The sequence below is a fragment of the Temnothorax nylanderi genome, unplaced genomic scaffold (assembly GCF_030848795.1).
Source record: "Temnothorax nylanderi isolate EJ_2023f unplaced genomic scaffold, tnyl_v1.0 TNYL_tig0957_pilon, whole genome shotgun sequence".
Taxonomy (NCBI): Eukaryota; Metazoa; Arthropoda; class Insecta; order Hymenoptera; family Formicidae; genus Temnothorax; species Temnothorax nylanderi.
Window position 1 is genome coordinate 1 of NW_027250019.1, and position 24547 is coordinate 24547.

Here is a 24547-nt window from a genome sequence, read left to right on the forward strand (position 1 = left end):
TTGCCTTATTGTCAATTATTTATGTATAACGCAAGTTAGTATTAGTGAGAAGAAATCGATGGGAAGTAACGTACGTGACGGTATGCGGAGCGTCTCGTAACACTATACCTGCTCGTTCGAATTTGCTGCGTCAGTGATAGCGCGGCGTTTTCTTCGATAACGGCGCGCGTTTGTGAAGTTTTATCGCGCGTAATTATCTGTGTTATTTTATATAGCGAAGTATTTGAAGTAATCATATTTGAAAATACAGTGTATATTTATTACATAGATTACACATTGAAAGATCACATAGAATACTAGATAGATCATACAGAATCTTAGAATGCATAACAATGCCGAAGCGTAAATTTCTACCCTTAGGAAAATTTACTTAAAAAAACTTAAAATAAACTAGAAAGTTACCAAAAAAATTACTATTGATAAACTATTGATAAACTAGAAGTGATTTCGAACCAAACTTTAAGTATTTCTATAATATACTTTAAAGGTTACTTTAAGTTAACTCATGCAATTACTATTAATCACCCCAAAAAAAATATTCTGTCATTTAGTGGCTCCCGCTTGATTTTAGAGGATTTTCCTCTGAAATACGGTCTCAAGAAGATATTTAAAATCTAGAGGAATATTCTCTAACCATGAGACACTAGACTTAAGATTACAGTCCTCTTAATACTAGAGGACACTGATTTCCGATATTCACCCGGAATAAAAAAAAATTATTTATTTCAAAATTTTATTACTATTTTATAACTAAATTTGTTTCTTAAGATGCAGTCTATGATTATAAATATTTTCTCGTATTTGAAAAACACACTTACCTTGGTGGGATTCGAACTCGGGACCTCTGGATCGTGAGCCAACTGCCTTACGTGGTAGACTACTTCTTAATTTGATGTAAGTGTTATATATAGTCTACATATGTCATAACCAGCGCAAATATATAATTTTCCAAAAATCATCTTAAGAAACAAATTCAGTTTAAAAAGAGTAATAAAATTTTGAATTGGATATATGATATAATATTTCTTAATGTCTCGTGTGGTGCAAGTGTGGTGAAAAGGGGAACTTGTCTTTTTAAGTATACTGTTGAAACAACACGCATAAGTTAAAATCAGCTTTAAGTATTACCTTTATAAAAAGTAAAGTTAAAGTATATTTATAAGTATTACGTTTGTTAAAAGTAAATTTAAAGTATATTTGCGACTTGCTTATAAAGTTTTTATTGAGGTTAATAACTTAAAGAAAACTTTACGCTCGGCTGTCAGTATACTATTAGTCTACTATTATACTATTAGTACACTATTATTACGGCTAGTATACTTTATAATACTTTATAATACTTTAAGTAACTTTAAAAAAACTTTAAGTAAATTTTCCTAAGGGTATCGCGTATTTCAACAAGGTACCGCCGTAAATTAATTCAAGACAAGAGTGATAAATTATGTCAAGTAATATTTAATGAAGACTCTACAGCCAATTCGCACATAAATTTAAATATTTCTGCCTCGGATAATGAGCATGAAGAGACGTTACATATCGATTATATCAATAACGCCGATTCCGAAATTGTACAAGACGAAGTAATAAATTTACCGTTTTCCGATCAAACGAATATTTCCGCGTCTGATGTATTTTCACATCAAGCCGTTATAACAGCAGTTGCAGTAGAAGATAGCAGTTCAGACAAAGAAAACGATGATTTTAAGACATTGTATTGAAAATTATATTAAAAAACTGCATATTTATAATATATATTACGCTCCGTTTCTATAATTTTCTTATAATAATAAATAATAATACAAATAATAATAACAACTAATAAATAATAATAACGAATTAATAACAAATAATAATATATAACATATACACATAACGATCTATACAAATCTCGTTTACGATAATTCTTGTCAAAATGTTTTTGTTAAGCATTTCAGGATAATAAAATGTCGAATCAAGGATTTATAGTCGCAGAATTCTCCGATGGTATTCAAGTAATACCAAAAATTTGGCTACAAAATGACGATTTGTGCAAATATCCTTCGCATTACAAAACGGATTTGAGAATTCGAAAAGCAGTTGAAAAAGAGGAAATACCGAGTTTTGATTGGCCTGCTTATAAAATTAAGAGTATTTTTGGCGAGTATTGTAAGTATAGATGTAAATAAAATAGCTATTGAGTTTTGCATCGTAATACTTATTAATAATATTAAACTGTAAAATATTTTTAGCGTCCTTACACAGGGCTAACGAAAAAGCAGAAAAGGCAATCTACACGTCAGATATGGATACTGAGCAGGATACAAAATATTACAGGAAATTTAAAGCGAGAAAATTTATATACATACCTCCTCCGAAAGCGAAGAAGAGTCATGCGCAAACGTAAATTTACCACCTGTTCCGTGTCCTCCTGTAATACGTATGCATAAATTCTGTTATATTGTACATATTCAAAAATATCTTATATTTTGCATTAATATTTTTTATTACATTAATATTTATTACATTAATATTTTTTCAATGTTCTGTATTGATAGATCAACGACAGTGCAATCATCGATAACATGTTCTCGGGATCCGTTAAAAAATTACAGTGAATCAGAAAAGAATTCAAACTCAAACTCCCACTCATTTTTACAAGGTAAGCATACTCGTTACATCTAATTATGTAATATAATTGTACATATAGTGTATTAAATTTCATATCTATTTATAACGATATTATTGTAATTAACTAATTAATTACCTCTTATTTTAAATATTAAATAATGTAATTATTATAGTATATATTTCAGACATAGATGATTCAAATATATCATCCAATAAAGATAAAGAAACGCATAATACTGCCAACACAAGAGAGAAAAGACAAGATCGAAGAAGTGCTATAAATTATAATGATAAAATGGAAGATATATGTTGAATGTCTGTGAAGTTGGCACATCATTTTCCAGCAGATCAGAAATAAAAAAGAGTTCTTGTCGCATGCAGTCGAGTTCTATAGTTCCTGATACTTTTTAGTAACAGTTCTGTTGATTTTGCTTAAAAAAAAAGTATATTGAAAAAATTATCTGCTAATTTTCCGAAATCTCGGAGTTCCGGCTTATTTAAAATATTTTTCGAATAGTTCTGAGCATACTGAAGCATTTTCTAAAGAGTTCCCGACACTAACAATGTTGTATGATTGTTTAAAAAATTAATACCGCCCAAAAACCGAGTACTTAAAGAGAAAAGAGTGATATGCTATACGAAATGTAACAGTTCCGGTTTATCTAAAATATTTTTCGAATAGTTCTGAGCGTACTGAAGCATTTTCTACAGAGTTCCCGACATTAGCAATGTTGTATAATTTTTTTATAAATTAATACCGCCCGAAAGCCGAGTATTTAGAGAGAATAGGGTGATATGCTGTACAAAATGTCGCAGTTCCGGTTTATATAAAATATTTTTTTAATAGTTCTAAACATACTAATTTATTTTCTAAAGAGTTCCCGACACTAGCAATGTTGTATGATTGTTTAAGAAATTAATACCGCTCGAAAACCGAGTATTTAGAGAGAATAGGGTGATATGCTGTACGAAATGTCGCAGTTCCGGTTTATCTAAATACTTTTCGAATAGTTCTGAACATACTAAAGCATTTTCTAAAGAGTTCCCGACACTGGCAATGTTGCGTGATTGTTTAAAAAATTAATACCGCTCGAAAACCGAGTATTTACAGAGAAAAGAGTGATATGCTGTACGAAATGTCGCAGTTTCGGTTTATCTAAAATACTTTTCGAATAGTTCTGAACATACTAAAGCATTTTCTAAAAAGTTCCCGACACTGGCAATGTTGTATGATTGTTTAAAAAATTAATACCGCTCGAAAACCGAGTATTTAGAGAGAATAGGGTGATATGCTGTTCGAAATGTCGCAGTTCCGGTTTATCTAAAATACTTTTCGAATAGTTCTGAACATACTAAAGCATTTTCTAAAGAGTTCCCAACCCTGGCAATGTTGTATGATTGTTTAAAAAATTAATACCGCTCGAAAACCGAGTATTTAGAGAGAATAGGGTGATATGCTATACGAAATGTCGCAGTTCCGGTTTATCTAAAATACTTTTCGAATAGTTCTGAACATACTAAAGCATTTTCTAAAGAGTTCCCGATCCTGGCAATGTTGTATGATTGTTTAAAAAATTAATACCGCTCGAAAACCGAGTATTTAGAGAGAATAAGGTGATATGCTGTACGAAATGTCGCAGTTCCGGTTTATTTAAAATATTTTTCGAATAGTTCTAAGCGTACTGAAGCATTTTCTACAAAGTTCCCGACACTAGCAATGTTGTATAATTTTTTTTATAAATTATTACCGCCCGAACCGAGTATTTAGAGAGAATAGGGTGATATGCTGTACGAAATGTCGCAGTTCTGGTTTATCTAAAATATTTTTCGAATAGTTCTGAACATACTAAAGCATTTTCTAAAGAGTTCCCGACACTAGCAATGTTGAATGCTTTTTTTATAAATTAATTCCGCTCGAAAGCCGAGCGGTTGAATTTTTTAAACGATTATACAACATTGCTAGTGTCGGGAACTCTGTAGAAAATGCTTCAGTACGCTCAGAACTATTTGAAAAATATTTTAGATAAACCGGAACTGTGACATTTCGTACAGCATATCACCCTATTCTCTCTAAATACTCGGTTTTCGAGCGGTATTAATTTTTTAAACAATTATACAACATTGCCAGTGTCGGGAACTCTTTAAAAAATGCTTTAGTATGTTCAGAAATATTCGAAAAATATTTTAGATAAACAGGAACTGCGACATTTCGTACAGCATATCACCCTATTCTCTCTAAATACTCGGCTTTCGAGCGGTATTAATTTATAAAAAAATTATACAACATTGCTAGTGTCGGGAACTCTGTAGAAAATGCTTCAGTACGCTCAGAACTATTTGAAAAATATTTTAGATAAACCGGAACTGCGACATTTCGTACAGCATATCACTCTTTTCTCTCTAAGTACTCGGCTTTAGGGCGGTATTAATTTATAAAAAAATCATACAACATTGCTAGTGTCGGGAACTCTTTAGAAAATACTTCAGTACGCTCAGAACTATTTGAAAAATATTTTAGATAAACCGGAACTGTGACATTTCGTACAGCATATCACCCTATTCTCTCTAAATACTCGGTTTTCGAGCGGTATTAATTTTTTAAACAATCACGCAACATTGCCAGTGTCGGGAACTCTTTAGAAAATGCTTTAGTATGTTCAGAACTATTCGAAAAGTATTTTAGATAAACCGGAACTGCGACATTTCGAACAGCATATCACCCTATTCTCTCTAAATACACGTGCCTCTCGAACTGTTACCGACAGTCGTAAATAGTACTTGCAAGGTGTGTTTGCAATTAAATATTTTATTAGTTGAATGCATATTTATAATATATAGACGGCATATATTTTTAAAATTGAAAGGCGTAAACAATGCCCCTTCGAGATTTTTATTTTAAATTCGTCGAAGCATTTTGTCATTTAATTATGTATACTTGAGTTGTCTTTTATCTCATTTCATACGTCAAAGAGATACATTAGAATTGATTAGAATACGAAAACTTGCAGGTAACCGTTGAGAATCATTTTTGTTCTTAGATTATCTACGTTGCAAGAAATCCAAGAGACGTGGTTTGTTCATGGTATAAATTCCAGAAATCTTTGAAACTTTATGAGGGATCTTTCGAACACTTCTGTAATAATTTCATGAATGACCACAGTAAGTTTTACGAAATGTTGATTAGTCTTTTCGGCTTAATTTATTTTATCTCAGTTATTATTCTGAAAGCCTAATCTCCGACAATTTCAGCGCTATGGAGTTCTTATTGGGAACACGTGAAGGAAGCTTGGATGATAAGACACAGAGCAAATATGATGTTTCTTTTCTACGAAGATCTGATAAAGGTGAGATAAAAGGAAATTCTACTTTAGTGCATTGTTTCATATAAAATAAAAGATAAAGAAGTTTCTTTAATTATTACATGTGTCAATTTGTTCTCTAAAACGATAGGAGGAAATAAATATTTTCGATTTTTAATCATTTTTGAGATTTTAAGTATTATAAATATGAGTAAAATTCCACTAATTAAACTTAAATCTTCTATACAATACTTGATTATATCATTTGGATTTAATAATCAAGAGACACGGTAGTGTCTCGCGCCAAGTACACGCGGAGCGAGACCGACCGTGACTCTTTTACGCGACGCGACGGGTTGCGAGTACTCGAGATGTTGAGATCTCGATAAACGAGTGAACGGATCAAGTTCTAAGTAGGCTTGATCGACAGCTTGGGGTCGAAATAGGGGGGGGTTTCTCTTATAATATTCCGCTACGTGCCCTACGAGCGGAGATATTGCGACGCAAAGTCCAAATGTGAAAAATTTTATTTAAGATACTCCTCCTCCTAACGCCGCGATATCTTGATCACGTGATCAGAGAAAATGTCCCTTTCACTTTTTCGCCACTGGCGGCGCTTTCGCGCAGTGCAGATATAGTGCGTTCATATACGTGTTTGTACTGCGCGCAGTGCAGATGTACTGCGCGCAGTGCAGATAGTTAGTGCGTTCAGCGTGCTGTCACGTCACAGTCAGTTCACTTAACCTATCGAGAGATACGGTAGTGTCGGAGCGAGACCGACCGTGTGACTCTTTATTATTACGCGACGCGACGATTAATTCAATAACCTATAACACGGTAGTGTCCCACGTCAAATACGCGCGGAGTGAGACCGATCGTGACTCTTTACGCGACGCGACGTTAATATTTTTTCTGATTCAAGGTAATTGTTTTATTTACATGTAATTATCCTATTATTATACGACGCGAAGCGAAACCGCACCGTGACTCTTTTACGCGACTAAGTGCATGTGACAGGAATTATAATAGTTTACGTTTACGTGAGTATTTACTTCTGTAGTAACTTATACGAACGATATCTCATCGTAGTTACTATAAAATCTCCCGTTTATGCGGAGGAATTATCGTATCGTTCTTCGTAAGTTAATACAGAATTAAGTAACGTTCGCGTAAACGTAGTATAGGTTAGATTACCGATTTCTTACAAAATTTTACATAAAACGCGAGATTCACTTATGGGAGCTTTCCAGCAAGCGACACAAGTCGACACAGGTATCGTTTTGTCTTTGTTACTCATTGCCAAAAAAGAAAGATAGAACGACGTTTGTGTCGGCTTGTGTCACTTGCTGGAAAGCTCCTTATGTATGCAAGTTTAACGTCTATTGAGTTAATATGAAATAATTTTCCTAAATGTAATAATAAAAATAACACGATGTTATATATATGCGGTTTGCCGTGAATATATATATATATATATATATATATATATATATATGTGTGTGATTTCTGCCCAGTGCTCTGAATGTTATGTGATTTTCCCCCAGTGCTCTGAATGTCATCTAGTCATACATATCATGCTTTGATACAAGGAACGTGAAAAAGAGCAGGAAAAGAAAAGGACAAACAGAAGAGACAGATTCAAACTTTGTCTTTTAATCTGGACAAAGACAATGCCGAAAAATCCCCGCAGTCAGAAAATGAGCAATCTGATGGCCTCGCGATTAAGAAGATTAAGAAAAATCCAGATGTAGATACAAGTTTCTTGCCAGATAGGGAAAGGGAGGAGGAGGAAAATAAACTTAAGGAAGAATTGAGGCAAGAATGGGCTAGAAAGCAGAACGCGTTGAAGGAAGAAGAAATTGAGATCACATTCAGTTATTGGGATGGATCTGGCTATCGTCGGAGTGTTATAATGAAGAAAGGTGAATGTCTCAGTAATTTAGAGAATTTTTAAGTTATTAAAATACTCCAGTGTCACTTTTGGAGTAACATTGGCGTGATATATAATAATGTTCTACTGCATAAATTAAATTTTCACATACAGGTAATTCTATCTATCAGCTTCTTCAGAGATGTTTAGAAGTTCTGAAGCGTGAATTCAGCGAGCTTAAAACAGTAATGGCAGATCAGTTAATGTATGTCAAGAAGGATCTTTCTTATATTACCGCACCATTATACGTTTTACGATTTTATTGTAACTAAGGTAAAGATACTAAATGATAAAACTTATGAAGCAATATCACAATGTTGGCATGTTATTTTAATGTATGTAATATTGCAATTAGGCACGAGGAAAAAGCGAACCTCTGTTCACATTTGACGTTCACGATGATATTCGTGTTATGCACGATGCTTCTGTCGAAACCGAGGAATCACATGCCGGAAAAATTTTACTTAGGTATTTATCATTAAAAGAATACTTTGTATAATTCTCTTTTATGTTATTTCTCATTAGATCATGGTACGAGAGGAACAAACACATTTTTCCAGCGAGTAGATGGGAACCTTTTGATCCAACAAAAAGTTTTGACAAGTATACAGTGTCGGATAAAAATAGGAAGAAAGATAAAATCTGATAAACTTAGATTCAACGAATTGTCCAATTTCGTTTAAAGGATTCAGATTCAAAGGACTGTAATTTAGTAGAGCTACATAATCGAGTAAATGAATTAAATATTATCACATAACTGAATGAATTAAAATCACAGTCCTTAAAAATACAATGTAGCTACAATATATATACATATATATATATATATATATATATATATTATAATATATATACATATATATATATGTATATATATTGTAATATATTACAATCTGTTGTATAATGAATCAATTGTACGATGAAACAAAGTTATTTATCTGGTTATAATATTTACAGTCCTTTGAATCTGAATCCTTTAAACAAAATTGGACAATTCGTTGAATCTAAGTTTATCAGATTTTATCTTTCTTCCTATTTTTATCCGACACTGTATACTTGTCAAAACTTTTTGTTGGATCAAAAGGTTCCCATCTACTCGCTGGAAAAATGTGTTTGTTCCTCTCGTACCATGATCTAATGAGAAATAACATAAAAGAGAATTATACAAAGTATTCTTTTAATGATAAATACCTAAGTAAAATTTTTCCGGCATGTGATTCCTCGGTTTCGAGAGAAGCATCGTGCATAACACGAATATCATCGTGAACGTCAAATGTGAACAGAGGCCCGCTCTTTCCTCGTGCTTATAGATATCCATTAACAGGTGGTGCTTATGGTCGGCAGTCCAGACTCCGGAAAATCGCATTTTGCAAAGAATTATCTGAAGGAATACGGATACGTCAACAGAGACACTTTAGGCAGCTGGCAGAAGTGCATTGCTGCAGTCCAACAATACTTGAATCAAGGAAAAAGTATAGTTATAGACAATACCAATCCTGATCCAGCTTCGAGAAAGAGATATATTGAGATAGCCAAGAAGCGCAATGTCTCGGTCAGATGTTTCGTCATGACGACAAGTATAGAACACGCGAAACGTAATAATAAGGTAATCGAAAATTAACATTAACCGTCATCGTGTGAAAGAATCGTATGAAGTAATGTTTCCGAAAATTCTAATCGATTTATTATTATATTACAGTTTCGCGAGTTGACTGATCCAAGCCACATTTCAATCAACGAGATTATTATCAACTCCTACGTGTAAGTAGATTTTAGATATATACATCTCTACACTCAAAATTATTTATCTTTGGATATGTAATTATACTTTGATGTTACTCTTTTGCAGGTAAATGGTCGACAGAAGCTTACAATGTGGTACAAAATTGTTCCTCAAAGGGAGTTGCTGCCCAAACTCAGATTGAAGGTCGCATTCAAACTAATATTTATGCAAATATTTATTTTATGATACAAAATTATGAGGTAAGTAGTTATTATTATCCAATCTTCGAGAATCTCTTTGCAGATGCGCAAATTAATTGAAATTAATTGATTTTTTAAAGCTAATTTCCCTTACTGAAGAACTGGTAATGAACGGACATGCTGAACAAGTAGGCATGGGACCAGATGAATGAAGCCAGAAACACTTGAATCCATCTGTACATAAGAGTTGTCAAGAAACTCTACAATTTTCACGCATAATCCGCGATTCTTAGTCAGTATGGACTAGAGTTTAATACAATCGCCATTGATGATCCCCTTTAATCGCGTCAAAATTGATTATTTCGCTTTTTGACTTCGTTCTTTACTCATGTTGTAAAATAGTTTTCCGATTGTGTAGAATATATTTATTTAGAAAGAAATTTATAAAGATTGTTATATTGATCGTAGAGTAGAGAAAACAATAAAACTTTTAACATTTTACAAAGTAGTGTCACATTTAAACTAGAACATTGTATCGAATAACTCAGACGAATTAGGAAATTCGTTTCTACGTGACTCATGTCTATTTCTGATTGGGGACGATTCGAGAACTCATTGAAATAATTTAATTTCTTTTCACGTTTAAATTTAGGTCACCGTAGATTAAACTTGTTACCTTAGAAGTTATTGTTAAATGGCGCATTTTATTTAATATTCCGCACTTCACTGTTGTGGCATAAAATTATTTTATGTTTCAAAAGATGGAGACTAAGCTTTCGGATTAATCCAGATGTACGCATACTGTATATATTTGATTAAAATTGTTTACTTAGATATCGATGATTCTTGCGCGATATGCTAATACATTTTTTTCTATGCAAGATTTCAATGCAGTAGAAACTAGTTAACTGAGAAAAAGAGTCTATAAATGATTCGTAACTCGTGCAATTGCGCGCAACTGGAAACGTTTGGCAGTTATGAAATGTTAATATTTAATATTGTTGTTAAACATAATATAGAAATATTTTTCTAGGAAATGTATACAAGTAAGGTTACAATCATTAAATCGCTCACAGTGCTCACGTACATAACTTTGTCGCGCGCTGCGATTAACTCAATTTATTATAATTTATTATAATTTTTTAACAAAGCGAAAATATAGCGCAATGGACATCGTTACGTAATAATCATTCGTAATTCATTTTCGTGTATATAATAATTTTCGTGTATATAATATGTAGCTGACCGCAATCTTTGACTCTATTCAAATTTTGTACAACACTTCATTTAGCATTGTATTAATCATTAAGTAGCTTTGAGTACATTTAGTAGCTTTTGTATATTCGTCAGTTTAATCCTTGAAGTTATTAAGACTTGCATGAATTTTTACCGCAAGTCCTCTTACATCTTTTATACGTCTTCTGTAAAATATATAAAAATATATCATAACTGAATTAACTCGCATATCTTGGTCTGTCTTTTTTTTCTCCATTGCTTAACTTCTATTCGCCTCCCAACTTGACGTATACGCTACTATACTCGTCCAAGACGTTATTCGCGACATTTACAAGCTCTCTGTCTTTCTCTTCAATCGCTCTAAAAAAAATGTGTCGTCTTGAAGTGATTGTCTTCCTAAAGGATTTAAAAGTTACGCTTTGCGAAGACATAAGATATACGTTAGCTGGAAAATCGATTCACAGCGGGATTAGAAAAAGACGGAATGTTATGCGGTCGGTTCTTCAACAGTATAACGGGTGAACGTTTCGCGACTAGGTTAATCCACTTGCATATCGGTCATTGCGATCTCGTTCTTGTACATACTTGACTCATCGTTATGAGACTAGCTCCATTGTTCGCGAAGATACTTTTCTCTTGTTCTCTCTTCTGCTACCCTAAGGCGCGCGCGCGCGTGCGTGCGTGCGTGTGTGTGTGTGTGTGTGTGTGTGTGTGTGTGTGTGTGTGTGTGTGTGTGTGTGTGTGTGTGTGTGTGTGTGTGTGTGTGTGTGTGTGTGTGTGTGTGTGTGTGTGTGTGTGTGTGTGTGTGTGTGTGTGTGTCAAACGTTTTACCTATTATTAACAACTTCAGACACATTACATTTTTATTTTTAAGTAGTAATTTTTTTCTGTGGTATACATATGTATAGCATTAACAAGGTGTACAACTAAAAAGGTTACAGATTATTATTTTTAAAAAACTAAGCAAAATATTAAATTGTTGTTTTCTTTAGAAATAATAGTCCGTAACACCTTTAGCTTCACACCTTGTACATACTGTTTATAAGATTATAAGATATATTGTTTATAAGATTAAGATGCGTAACACTACAAAAAGGCGTGATATCCGTACAAAATTACCTTTTTTAAAAAAAAGGTAAAAAAAGGCGCCAAGTACACGCATAGTAGTGTATATGTATTATGTTGTTACCTCGAAAAAAACAAAGTGGTAGTATAATACCTCCAAATAGCTTTACCCTGTACATACTGTTTATAAAATGCGTAATACTACAAAAAGGCGTGATATCCGTACAAAATTACCTTTCTTAAAAAAAAGGTAAAGAAAGGCGCCAAGTACACGTATAGTAGTGTATATGTTGTTACCTCGAAAAAAAGAAAGTGGTAGTATTATACCTCGAAAAAACCTAAGTAACAAGTGGTAGACGTACTCTTTGTATCTCGAAAAATCTCGAAGAAATCTAAGCAGTAGTATCTTTATTTCCAAAAAATTATAACCCAAGTGATACACATCACAAAATTATGTTACCTTATCAAAGAAGAGTCGCGCTTCAAGTGATCTATTACAATTACAAAAAAGAAATGATATCTCTTTAAATTACAGCGCCAATTACAGAGAGAACATATATATTGCCTCAAAAAATAATTGTTGCACTACTTTGAAAAATCTTTACATGGTGTCAATTAGAAAAAGAATGTATGATAACAATTTTATAAGATTAAAAAATTTTATTTAAATTTAACAAGGGAATACAAGATATTTAAATACAAAGTTTACATGTGTATTTTTTAGTGGTCACAAAGAATTACAGAGGAACAGTACAAAATAAAAATATTTTATTAAAATATTTAATCTAACGAGGGAATACAAGGTATTTAAATACAAAGTTTATATATTTATTTTTCAATAGAATAAAAGATTTAATCACAAAGAATTACAGAGGTAACAGTACAAAATAAAAATATTTTATTAAAATACATAAATTTTTCTTGTAAAAAAACTTGGCGCTGCTAGACCTCGAAATTTTAAATAAATAAATAAACTTATCCTATACTTAATTATAAGCCGCATTTTTCGCCGTCGTCACGCACACCCATATCACTCGCTCGCACATACACACCACGCTGATAATCATTTTGTTACTCCCGTAGCATTCTTCTCTGAATTATTTTTATTTATTGTTGTCCTTATTTATTTAAAATTTCGAGGTCTAGCAGCGCCAAGTTTTTTTACAAGAAAAATTTATGTATTTTAATAAAATATTTTTATTTTGTACTGTTACCTCTGTAATTCTTTGTGATTAAATCTTTTATTCTATTGAAAAATAAATATATAAACTTTGTATTTAAATACCTTGTATTCCCTCGTTAGATTAAATATTTTAATAAAATATTTTTATTTTGTACTGTTCCTCTGTAATTCTTTGTGACCACTAAAAAATACACATGTAAACTTTGTATTTAAATATCTTGTATTCCCTTGTTAAATTTAAATAAAATTTTTTAATCTTATAAAATTGTTATCATACATTCTTTTTCTAATTGACACCATGTAAAGATTTTTCAAAGTAGTGCAACAATTATTTTTTGAGGCAATATATATGTTCTCTCTGTAATTGGCGCTGTAATTTAAAGAGATATCATTTCTTTTTTGTAATTGTAATAGATCACTTGAAGCGCGACTCTTCTTTGATAAGGTAACATAATTTTGTGATGTGTATCACTTGGGTTATAATTTTTTGGAAATAAAGATACTACTGCTTAGATTTCTTCGAGATTTTTCGAGATACAAAGAGTACGTCTACCACTTGTTACTTAGGTTTTTTCGAGGTATAATACTACCACTTTCTTTTTTTCGAGGTAACAACATATACACTACTATACGTGTACTTGGCGCCTTTCTTTACCTTTTTTTTAAGAAAGGTAATTTTGTACGGATATCACGCCTTTTTGTAGTATTACGCATTTTATAAACAGTATGTACAGGGTAAAGCTATTTGGAGGTATTATACTACCACTTTGTTTTTTTCGAGGTAACAACATAATACATATACACTACTATGCGTGTACTTGGCGCCTTTTTTTACCTTTTTTTTAAAAAAGTTTAATTTACCTACTAGATCGATCGAAATACGCGCGCGATATCGAAACTGGCGATACCTGCGCCGCCAGCGTCGAAAAAGTGAAAGTGACGCGACTCCAGCCAATGAAATGATGGCATAGCATGATGAGAAACGGTCGACGTATCTGAACGACGTATCTTAAAAATAAATTTTCACATTTGGACTTTGCGTCGCAATATCTCCGCTCGTAGGGCACGTAGCGGAATATTATGAGAGAAACCCCCCCCCCTTTTCGACCCCAAACTATCGATCAAGCCTACTTAGAACTTGATCCGTTCACTCGTTATCGAGATCTCAACATCTCGGGTACTCGCAACCCGTCGCGTCGCGTAAAAGAGTCACGGTCGGTCTCGCTCCGCGTGTACTTGGCACGAGACACTACCGTGTCTCTTGATATTACGCACACATATATAATAATTTTTTCACGAATGAGATAAACCGACTAATCGATAAGAGAGAGAGAGAAAGAGAAAAAGAGGGAGAGAGAAAGAGAGAGAGAGAGGTGCGCACGTGCGTTTGTATTTGTGCCGCTTAGGTTCTTTATCAATTTGTTATAAATTTTCATATCAGATTTAAAAAATGAGAAAATTGATTTAAAAATTACAATAATATTAAAAGCAAGAAACAAAATATATGTGTGTCTGAATGTACGCGCGTGTCTGTATGTGTGCAAAACAAATTGATTAACGATAACGACTGAAAAACATTATATTACAGATTATAAATAATGAGCAGATATCAGAGTTTTATTAGTGATTACGCATTCTTTCAGTTAGAGTTTTTTTTTAGTTCACTTTCTTCTGCTAATTATACGATATTTCTCATGTCATTTAGCGTGTGTTAGCTATTTAAAATCATAATTCCACAGTCGAAATATTTGACTTTGACATATCAGTCACTTAGAAACACTTAGAAATAAATCCTAACTGGAATAACGATTAATGCATTTTAACCCTTCGAGGCCACACTGGGTGTGGCCACCCAGACAGAAATTCAGGCCCGATATTTTTAAGATAGGCTTTATAATCAGTGTCCCTCTACCTAGGATCCTTAGTTGAGTCCGTCTCTCGAAGATCCGTACAGTAGAAAGGCTTTAAGCCATGTCAGTTGTGTTTAGTAAACATTTTAAAATTATTTATGGGTGGTGACCACCCAGGTGTGGCCTCGGTGTATATTTCTTATCGCGACCAAAAATTACAACATTTTTGTTCATCGAGCACATTTCGGGTTCTGCACCATACATATTTTTGAACAACACCCTTAAGATGTTTCATGAATTTTTACGTGCAATTAATTAGAATTATGAGACTGAATTCGGTCTTGGTATCGACCACCCGGTGTAGCCGGGACGTATTAAAAAAAGAGGTGTAGCCTCGAAGAGTTAAAACGCTACCTTTCAGATTTCCATCGATGAATACAGAACACATTATAATATTAGCTAGATATACGTATATAAATACTTAAAATCTAATGGTAGGTTTTCCCGTAAACGATAAAAGAGAGTCAGTGAAGAAATGTCATATGACAATCTTTGACGAGGCAAAGGAAAGAAAAGTTTGTTCTTTAGAATCTAGTAAATAAAATTGAATATAATTTCTTATTTATTCTACATTATTATGAACTTTGAAGAAAATTAATATCTTGGATGTTTTTTTGTCAATAAATTTGAATAAAATACAGGCTGATTCAACCCTTACGGAAAGAAACTACAGCCAGTAAATATTACACTTGTGTAGTTACTACAGGACCACCTGTAGTCATCACAGAAAGGAACACAATAATCTGTAGTTATTACACGCTGTAATTACTTAGTGCGTGAAATCCCTGTAATATGGAATACACGTCTAATCATGAAGGGTGAAATCCACTACACGTGTAATCCACTATATATGTAATATATACTACACGTGTGGTAAGTGATTTGTGTAATAGACTACACGTGTAATCCATTATATGTGTAATATACTACACGTGTGGTAAGTGACTTGTGTAGTAGACTACACATGTAATCTACAAAATGTGTAATACACTACTACACATGTGTATTAAACGTAATGCTACCAGTAATCCATAAAATTTGAAATAGCGAGTCTTATCATATATGGAGGGGTAAAAACCACAGTGGTGTAAGTCAAATTTTTAAAAATATTTTCTCGTGTGCATAGATGCAATTTATATATTGTACAGATTGCATCTATGCACACGAGAAAATATTTTTAAAAATTTGAGTTACACCACTGTGGTTTTTACCCCTCCACCTCCATATATAGTGTACTTTTACTTCAATGCAGCTGTATATATATAAATTATTTCTATAAATATTGTTTGAAATTTATTAGATTTAATGTATCACTTTTTAACCACATTTTATTATTTTTTAATTTCATATTTTATAAGTAATTTCATAATGAACCGGCACTGGTTTCTGACATTCACCCGACTTTAAGAAATATTATATCATATCCAATTTAAAATTTTATTACTCTTTTTAAACTGAATTTGTATCTTAAGATGATTTTTGAAAAATTATATATTTGTGCTGGTTATGACATATGTAGACTATATATAACACTTACATCAAATTAAGAAGTAGTCTACCACGTAAGGCAGTTGGCTCACGATCCAGAGGTTCCGAGGTCCCGAGTTCGAATCCCACCAAGGTAAGTGTGTTTTTCAAATACAAGAAAATATTTATAATCATAGACTGCATCTTAAGAAACAAATTTAGTTATAAAAAAGTAATAAAACTAAGAAAAAAATAATTTTTTTTTATGCCGGGTGAATATCGGAAATCAGTGTCCTCTAGTATTAAGAGGACTGCAATCTTGTAGTCCTGTAATCCTGTAATATTTTCCTGTAATCCGAGCGTATAGTACGAAAATATTACAGTATATTACAATACTTCAGTCTGTAATTTTGTGTAATACTTTTATGTAGTTCCTGTAATATAATTTTCTGTAATCCGCTGTAGTTTCTTTCCGTAAGGGAAGACCTCTGCACAAACTCTCAGAAACGATAGATCTCGCAGAGAGGACCATTTTCTGTGAAGCAACCTATGTTCTCTCGTTCTCTGACACATCGTTAGGAGCTACGCGACCGCGCAGATAGTTCTTAGATAGTTCTGAACCTGATTGCATTCTGCGTTACAGTTGACCTTAATATGTCCTCAAATGTTTGATAGAGTCCGACAATCAATGTTATAACGGTGTCATGAATGTAATTAAGTTCAGGGTAGATACTTTGAACGTCTTCTGTAAACCGTCTGCAAGTGTACTTCAAACAATAAATAAATAATTCATCTCATAATTATAATAAATGTCACCTAAGGCCTGTCTGCGCGGTCGCGTAGCTCCTAAACGACGCGTCCGAGAACATGGGTTGCTTTACAGAAAATGGTACTCTCTGCGAGATGTATTGTTCTTCAGAGTTTGTCGCATAGGTCCTGAATGGTCACTCTGTATAGATAATAGGAAAAGAGAAGAAAAATAAAAGTTTCAAGTTTTACAATGCTTCTAACAATTTTAATTCGATTTTCTATATAATCGTAATTCGGAAATTACTTTTTTGTTAAGGATAAAAATTTTTTTTAATTTATTCGCATTGTAATGCGAATCTTTTATATGTGAATAAGCTAGAAGTTATTAGAAGTACTCAATAAAAATACAAAATAAATGTATTAATTAAAATATAGGTATATAAACCAAAAAAAAAAGATTGCTGATTAAAGTTAATGAAGATGATGGAGAGCCTCTACAGAAAAATCAGGTTTATACGACAAACAGGTTTATATGACATATGAGATAATTTTATTTCTTAAAATTGTCCTTCAGCTCTAGTTGAAATCTTTCTGAAATGTATTTCTGCTTACAAGCATTCAAAGTTTTATCTAACATAAAATTTCTGGGTTGGCAAGGTTCTTTTATAAATACCAATATTTAGTCACAAGAATGATTGGTTATTTAGAAATATCGTTTTATTATAGCTTTATTAGTACAGAAAAAAAATAGTATGTATATAGTAATAATATCAGTAATCGGTCACAAAATTAAAAATAATTAAGAGTAACTTAAAAAATTAGTAATAATAAACAGTTTAATAGTAAACAGCTTACTTAGAGTTAAAAATAAAGAGAGATGTTCAGAGCAAGAGACATTACACGAATTATTCTGAGACTTACTAATTATATGCTTCTTGTTTCACAGACTCCACAATCACTCGAAACTATTTTCTTATACATTTATTTTTACAAGTATAATAATATAAAAGTAAACTGACAGCAAAAGGTACGTCAAACAAGATTTTTAAATGTAATGATGGAAACACATTACATTTAGTTTATCGATTAATTGGTATTTCTGTTTTATAGTAACAATTTTATGACAAAAAAACAATAAAGTCGTAAGATAACATTTATGTTTATTAATGTAAAAGAAATCTTTGATCTAGCTTTGCAATTAATTTCTTACAATTTAAATTAAATGTAAAAAATTAATTCACGGCCTTTTATACGAAAATATACTTTTACAAATTTCAAAAGAATAATATAACCCGCAAATAGAAATTTATGTTAATTTAATATGCTTTTTAACATTTGTACAAATTTATGTACAACCGAATCTTTTTAAAGCGAAGGATTACAGTTATTGTCAAAATTTATGTGTTATATCTCTATCAAATTTAATTTGTACCAAGTATAATTTAAACCTCTTCCGTCTCTCTTTCCTTTGCTTCTCCTTATCTCCTCCAAATAGCTTATGATACCATTTGTCTCCATCTTCTCTCAGCCTTTCCAGTTCTTTTAGCCTCACTCCTCTGTCTTCAAAGAAGCTTCCTCTCTCTCGTTCCCAGCTTGATCCTACTTTCCCTTTTTTCTCCCTTTCCCTCAACTCTTCCCAACATAGCCTCGCCAGCTCGCTTCCTTTCCCCTCCTCTAACTTTTTCTCGAATCTCCATGCCCTCATCCCCGCCCTCCCTCTTAGCTTCTCCCTTTGCAGCTCTTCCCTAACCAGATACCACGGTGTCCTTCCATCTACTCCCAAAACCCATCTGATATACCTTTCTTCCAATCTTTCCATTCCTTCCCTCTCTCTTCATCCCCATATTTCTGCTCCATATCCCATAACCGTCCACACCAGTCTATCAAACAGCCACAATCTTTTTCCCCAGTCTTTTCCAAATCTTCTCTTCCCTATCCCCCAAACCTTCCCCATCACCGCTGCCGCCTTCTTGATCCTTTCCCTTACCTGTGCTTCCTGCCCTCCATTCCTTTGAAACACATACCCTAAATATCGAAATTCCTTTACTTCTCCTATCACTTTTCCTTCCCATCTCCATCTTCTCTTACAGTCCCTCCCTCCTCCTTTCTTAAACCTCATTATTTTTGTTTTCTCCACATTCAGCTCCAGCCTTTTCCTACCTAGGTAACCTTCCAATCTTTCCAGCATACTCCTCATTTGATCCTCATCCTCCGCCATTAACACAACGTCATCGGCATACGCCAACGTATATATCCTCTTACCTCCTAGCACTATCCCTCCCCATTTAACCCTGCCCATTTCCTCCTCCATATCTGCTAGCATTACGTTAAATAGTAACGGGCTCAGCGGACACCCCTGCCTTACCCCCCTCCCCGTCCAGAACTCTTCCCCTACTTCGTTTCCCACCCTCACCCTACTTCTCGTCTCCCTCAGAATCTCCTCCGTCCTTCTCACCAGTCCTTCCCTTATTCCCCTTTCCCTCATTGCTTTTACTAGTACCCCTCTGTCTACCGAGTCAAACGCCGCCTTGAGATCCACAAAACATGCAATCAGTTTACCCCCTTTCTTCCCCAACCTTCTATTCACCAGGTGGTTCAACACATAGATATTATCAATAGTTCCCATTCCCCTTCTGAAACCTGTCTGGTTTTGTGGCACTATTCTCTTCCCCTCTAGCTCCTCTCTCAACCTCTCCGCCAGTATTGCCGTGTACACCTTATATAACGACGCCATTATTGTCACCCCTCTGTACTCCTCCACCCTTTTTCCTTCCCCGGGAGAGACGGGAGAGGATCGAGGAATCGGAATATAATAGGTGGTACAAGATAATAAAAGGAGAGGGTATTCCGGGGTATCTGAAGAAGGGATGGGGAGAGAGCAGATGGAGAAGGGTGGCGAGGTTTAGGCTAGGGAATGAGATGAGAGAGAGCAGGTACTGGGAAGGAGAAGAGAAGAAGAAATGCAGGATGTGCGAATATAGGGAAGAAACGTGGGAGCATGTATGGGAGGAATGTAGAAGATGGAAAGCAGGAGGAGGAAGCTGGCAGAAAGCGGTGGGATGGGTATTGAATGAGGAGAAGGGAGGGGAGGAATGGATGATGGAAATAGAGGGGGAAAGAAGGGAAATGGAGGGGGAGAGAATGGAGGGGAGAGAGGAGTATAGGGTGGTCGGAGGAGGACGTGAGCGCAAGAAGGACGGGGGAGAGGCCGCCGAGGGACCCGAACGAGGACGGGGAAGAGCCGAGACGGGAAGGAGGGAGGCAGAGGGACGCAGAAGCGGAAGTAGCGGAAGAAGCGGAGGAAGCGGAAGAAGACAAACAGAGGGGGAGGGAGGAAGGGGGAGGGATAGGGCAATTAGATTAAGTGTAAGGTCGCAAATGACCAGGCTAAAGGGGTGAGAGAATGTAAGAGGTTTGGGTACGTTCCTCACAAAAACGCCGTGTAGATTGTGAACCCTACGGGGATATACAATAAAACATATACATACATACATACAAGTATAATTTAAACCTGTAGACGTATTCCCTTTACATTACAACACTTTTGAAATCAGCATGACAACTTTTTGCAAAGTTTTATATACTCTGTTGAAAGATACATACAGCGTACTATTTTATAAGATGTCTTAGAATATTCGTGAATGTCTCTCCTACTGAATACTTATTAAGACATGTAGTAATGATATAAAATATTATCTGCAATAAAAGTGTAAACATGTGTCACTATATTACAATCCATTAATTCCGCACAAATTTTGAAAATAATTTCGCTGATTCTGAATTTCAGAAAATCGTCCATCTATTTTTAGTTTAACTGTCAATAATGTCACGTTAATATAATTTACAATTGTGTTCAGAGTTTTATGTGCCTGAGATAAATCATTCAAGTGCCGACAATTTACAATTCATCGCGGTAGCTGATTTTGGCGGTTTCCTTGCAATTGGGATCACCGAACAAACATCCCCATTTCACAGCTTCTCGCCTTAAGCATTTGATAAAGTCATTAGGTTTCTCATTAGGTTTGTCGGTATATGTTATATTCTTAAGAAGCTCATGCAAGATATTTCGCACATGTGTCTAAAAATCACAAAATAATTAATTTGTAAAAATTTCTAATATCCGAGTTTGAGCATTATGTTATTTATACATATATGTATGTAACATATATGCATAAATAAATTATATAAAAATATTTATGTACGTTTATAAAAAATATTTTGCAAAAATAAATATGTAAATTTACTTTACAATACAAATTTTGGTAGCATTACGTGTGTACGAAATGTATACAACATTTAACGTTCAAATGAAGCTAACATCTATATTTATGTTCTTTTGAAGCTGATATTATAAAGGCAGTATTAATAAATTTTTTTAGGTATTTACATGCATTTAATTATTCCTATATATATTTAATTCTTGAAGAAATTTCATGTAATTTATTTACATAAAATTGCAATTTATTTGTAACACATAGAAATGTAGGGTAAAGCGTAAAAATTTTCTTTTGCTACATTTGTTATTACGTACCTTTATTGTCCCAGGCAAAAATAATTCAGGTATATGTTTAAAAGCTATAATCACAGGAACCTATACTATGTAATCTGTCTCTCGTTCTAGATATTTCGTTAGGTTCAAGAAAGTGGACAAGGGAAGTTGATCATTAATCAGAAAATAAAGTGCATCATCGATAATTTGAGCACGATTAAGCACATGTATAGGTGCCTTTTCATGCTGACGCTCGACGCTCGATTTGGGCGTCAAAACTGGTTACGTGACCAACTTCATCGGTAGAAGGCGAAATTCCAGCGTCAAATGGCAAAAGCTCAAGTGTGTTGAGCTTTTACGCTTGACGCTTGTTTCAGTCAATTGCTTGTCAATTGCAAATCATTGACTGTAAATAAATAAGTGTATACATCGTTAAAAAATAATTAGACGTGTTGAAAAAATAATTTGGCGTGTGTGTTCATGAAAGTTGATGTTGATTCCGCGCGGTGTTTGTAGAGAGCAAAATGGATTCCCAAGAGGTAAAAATTTATTTAAATTACATTGGTATTAATGTAACCTTCAAATATGCTTGTAGTAAAAAAATAGAATAGTTGATGATACATGATATTTCTTCCACATGGCATATTTAGCAAATTCGCATTGTACACACCTGCGGAGTGTGTGAGGAGATTTGCGACGAAGTTAAAGGCCATCAGTGCATGGAAGGCTACAACAGAATATACATCGACAAGAATAATTATTTTTATCCCATGTCAGGTATGCAATGTATAATTATTTTTATTATGAAGCTAATTAGACAAATAAAAAAAATACATTTTACAGATGACGGGAAAACAATTGTTCGTCGGAGTATGATGCCAAATAATACAGAGAAAATCATATTAGATAATCAGGAAAATGTAAATCCGAATATACGTAAGTAAACAAAACGTTACGAAACTTAGAATATTTAAATATGTCATTAGACTTGTAAAAATGTCAACAAATTAATAAACGGCGATACGAATCAGGCGCGGTACGTGGTGCGCAAGTAAAGAAATGTAAGAGATTGACTGATCTAGAAGTGGAAATCCTCATTCTAGAAGTACAAAAAAGAACTCCTTTATGGGATTTTTCATTACCCCTGGAGCAAAGGAGTCGAGAAACTATGCGGCGTCTTTGGGACGAAGTCTCCATGGAAATGAATGGTGAAGAATAAAAATATAAAATTCTCTTCACATTGTTATCTTTCATAAGTGATTTGAGCATTGTCAAATTTCCTTTTTTCATGTTATTTCAAACAATATGCAATTGCAATATATATGTGTGTATGCATGTATATGTACATGTATATATATATGTATATATATATATATATATATATATATATATATAATGCAATTTATATATTATACAGATTATATCTATGCACACAAGGAAATATTTTCAAAAATTTGACTTACACACCACAGTGGTTTTTACCCCACCATATATATATACAATATATATAACTAGCTGGTTACACGGAGCTTCGCCCGGGCGTTTTTTTTTAACCGACTTTTTTGTGTTATTACATTTGTGTTCTAGCTAATCTTATCCACCAATGTATGATTCATATTTTTAATAGCTTTTCACGTCACTCTTGAGGTACTATATATTTATTAACGCGTTTCTTTTTAGTGGTGTTTCCAGTATTTTAAATTCTTTAAAAGAGTCGTACGTAATCATGCAATGAGTTGCTCTAAATGACGTCAAAAATGATATATCTAAAAATAAAAAAAATCTAAGGTGGGGCCCATTTTCGAAATAATTGTCAAATTTTTTTTGTATTTTATCTTTATAGGCAAACTGAACGCAGCAGAAATTCAAAAAAAATTTAAAAGTTTGCGAGACACGTATAGAAAAATTATTCAAACAGAGCAGCATGCCAGCGGTTCCGCAAGGATTGAACCCAAGGAAAAATGGAAGCAATACAATGCTATGACTATTTTTATAATTATAGTATGCAGAACCAGCATTATTAGGACACTGCAGTAAATATTATTATTCAACGATGCAGTTCAATACGATGCAGTTCAATATCTATAATATTTGTACACACCTGGATTACGACATGTTTCCCGTCAATAGCACCTATGCAATGGTTGAAATGCCATTGGTTTTCAAACTCTTGAGCAATATTTAACCAATCTATTGTTTTTAATGGATACGGCAATACTTCCTTGCTGAGACAAGTCCAAAGTGCTTTGCAGGTTTCTTGAATGATGTTACTCACTGTAGTGAGGCCAACAAGATATTGATAAGAAGTGGAAGTCATACAGTCACCGGTCGCTAAATATCTGGATACAGATCATTTATTTTATTTAAACAATCGAAAGTAACCCAGGAAAAAAAAGATTATATATAATCATATATATAAATATATATGATTATATATAATGCAATTATATATGAATTTTGTCTCTATATGATCATATATAATTATATATAAATATGAATCATGTATAATTACATGATAATAATTACATGTATAATAATTATATCAAGATATGTATAACTCTACATCGAATTATACAATATTATATTAAAACTTTTCTTTGAGTAAATAATAATAATAATAATCATATATAAACTTTAAATTTGGATTATCCAATAGATGGCATTCGATAGGATTCGTTTTTCGTATTT

At 33.4% G+C, this 24547-nt stretch overlaps 2 protein-coding genes across 6 annotated transcripts; both read left to right on the top strand.

Annotated features, from left to right (window-relative positions):
* Nucleotides 1-1922: 1922 nt before the first annotated feature.
* LOC139786111 (uncharacterized) lies at nt 1923-3590 on the top strand. 2 transcript variants are annotated; one of them, XR_011722180.1, is made up of 4 exons: nt 1923-2145; nt 2229-2416; nt 2535-2638; nt 2793-3590. XR_011722180.1 is itself a non-coding variant. In XM_071725266.1 (4 exons), exons 1-4 carry the CDS (start codon nt 1944-1946, stop codon nt 2918-2920), a joined length of 585 nt encoding a protein of 194 aa, XP_071581367.1. In that variant the 5' UTR covers nt 1923-1943; the 3' UTR covers nt 2921-3590. The 2 variants fall into 2 exon arrangements, 1 of the variants encoding a protein (XP_071581367.1); XM_071725266.1 differs by having other exon boundaries at nt 2229-2379.
* Nucleotides 3591-5634: 2044 nt separating this feature from the next.
* LOC139786110 (uncharacterized protein F21D5.5-like) lies at nt 5635-11223 on the top strand. 4 transcript variants are annotated; one of them, XM_071725264.1, is made up of 8 exons: nt 5635-5766; nt 5857-5951; nt 7451-7828; nt 7951-8109; nt 9161-9442; nt 9536-9597; nt 9686-9819; nt 9900-11223. In XM_071725264.1, exons 4-7 carry the CDS (start codon nt 8044-8046, stop codon nt 9687-9689), a joined length of 414 nt encoding a protein of 137 aa, XP_071581365.1. In that variant the 5' UTR covers nt 5635-5766; nt 5857-5951; nt 7451-7828; nt 7951-8043; the 3' UTR covers nt 9690-9819; nt 9900-11223. The 4 variants fall into 4 exon arrangements, 3 of the variants coding, with proteins under 3 accessions (XP_071581365.1, XP_071581364.1, XP_071581366.1); XR_011722179.1 differs by lacking the exons at nt 5635-5766; nt 5857-5951 and adding an exon at nt 6380-6828 and having other exon boundaries at nt 9181-9442; XM_071725263.1 differs by lacking the exons at nt 5635-5766; nt 5857-5951 and adding an exon at nt 6526-6828.
* The last annotated feature ends 13324 nt before the right edge of the window (nt 11224-24547 follow it).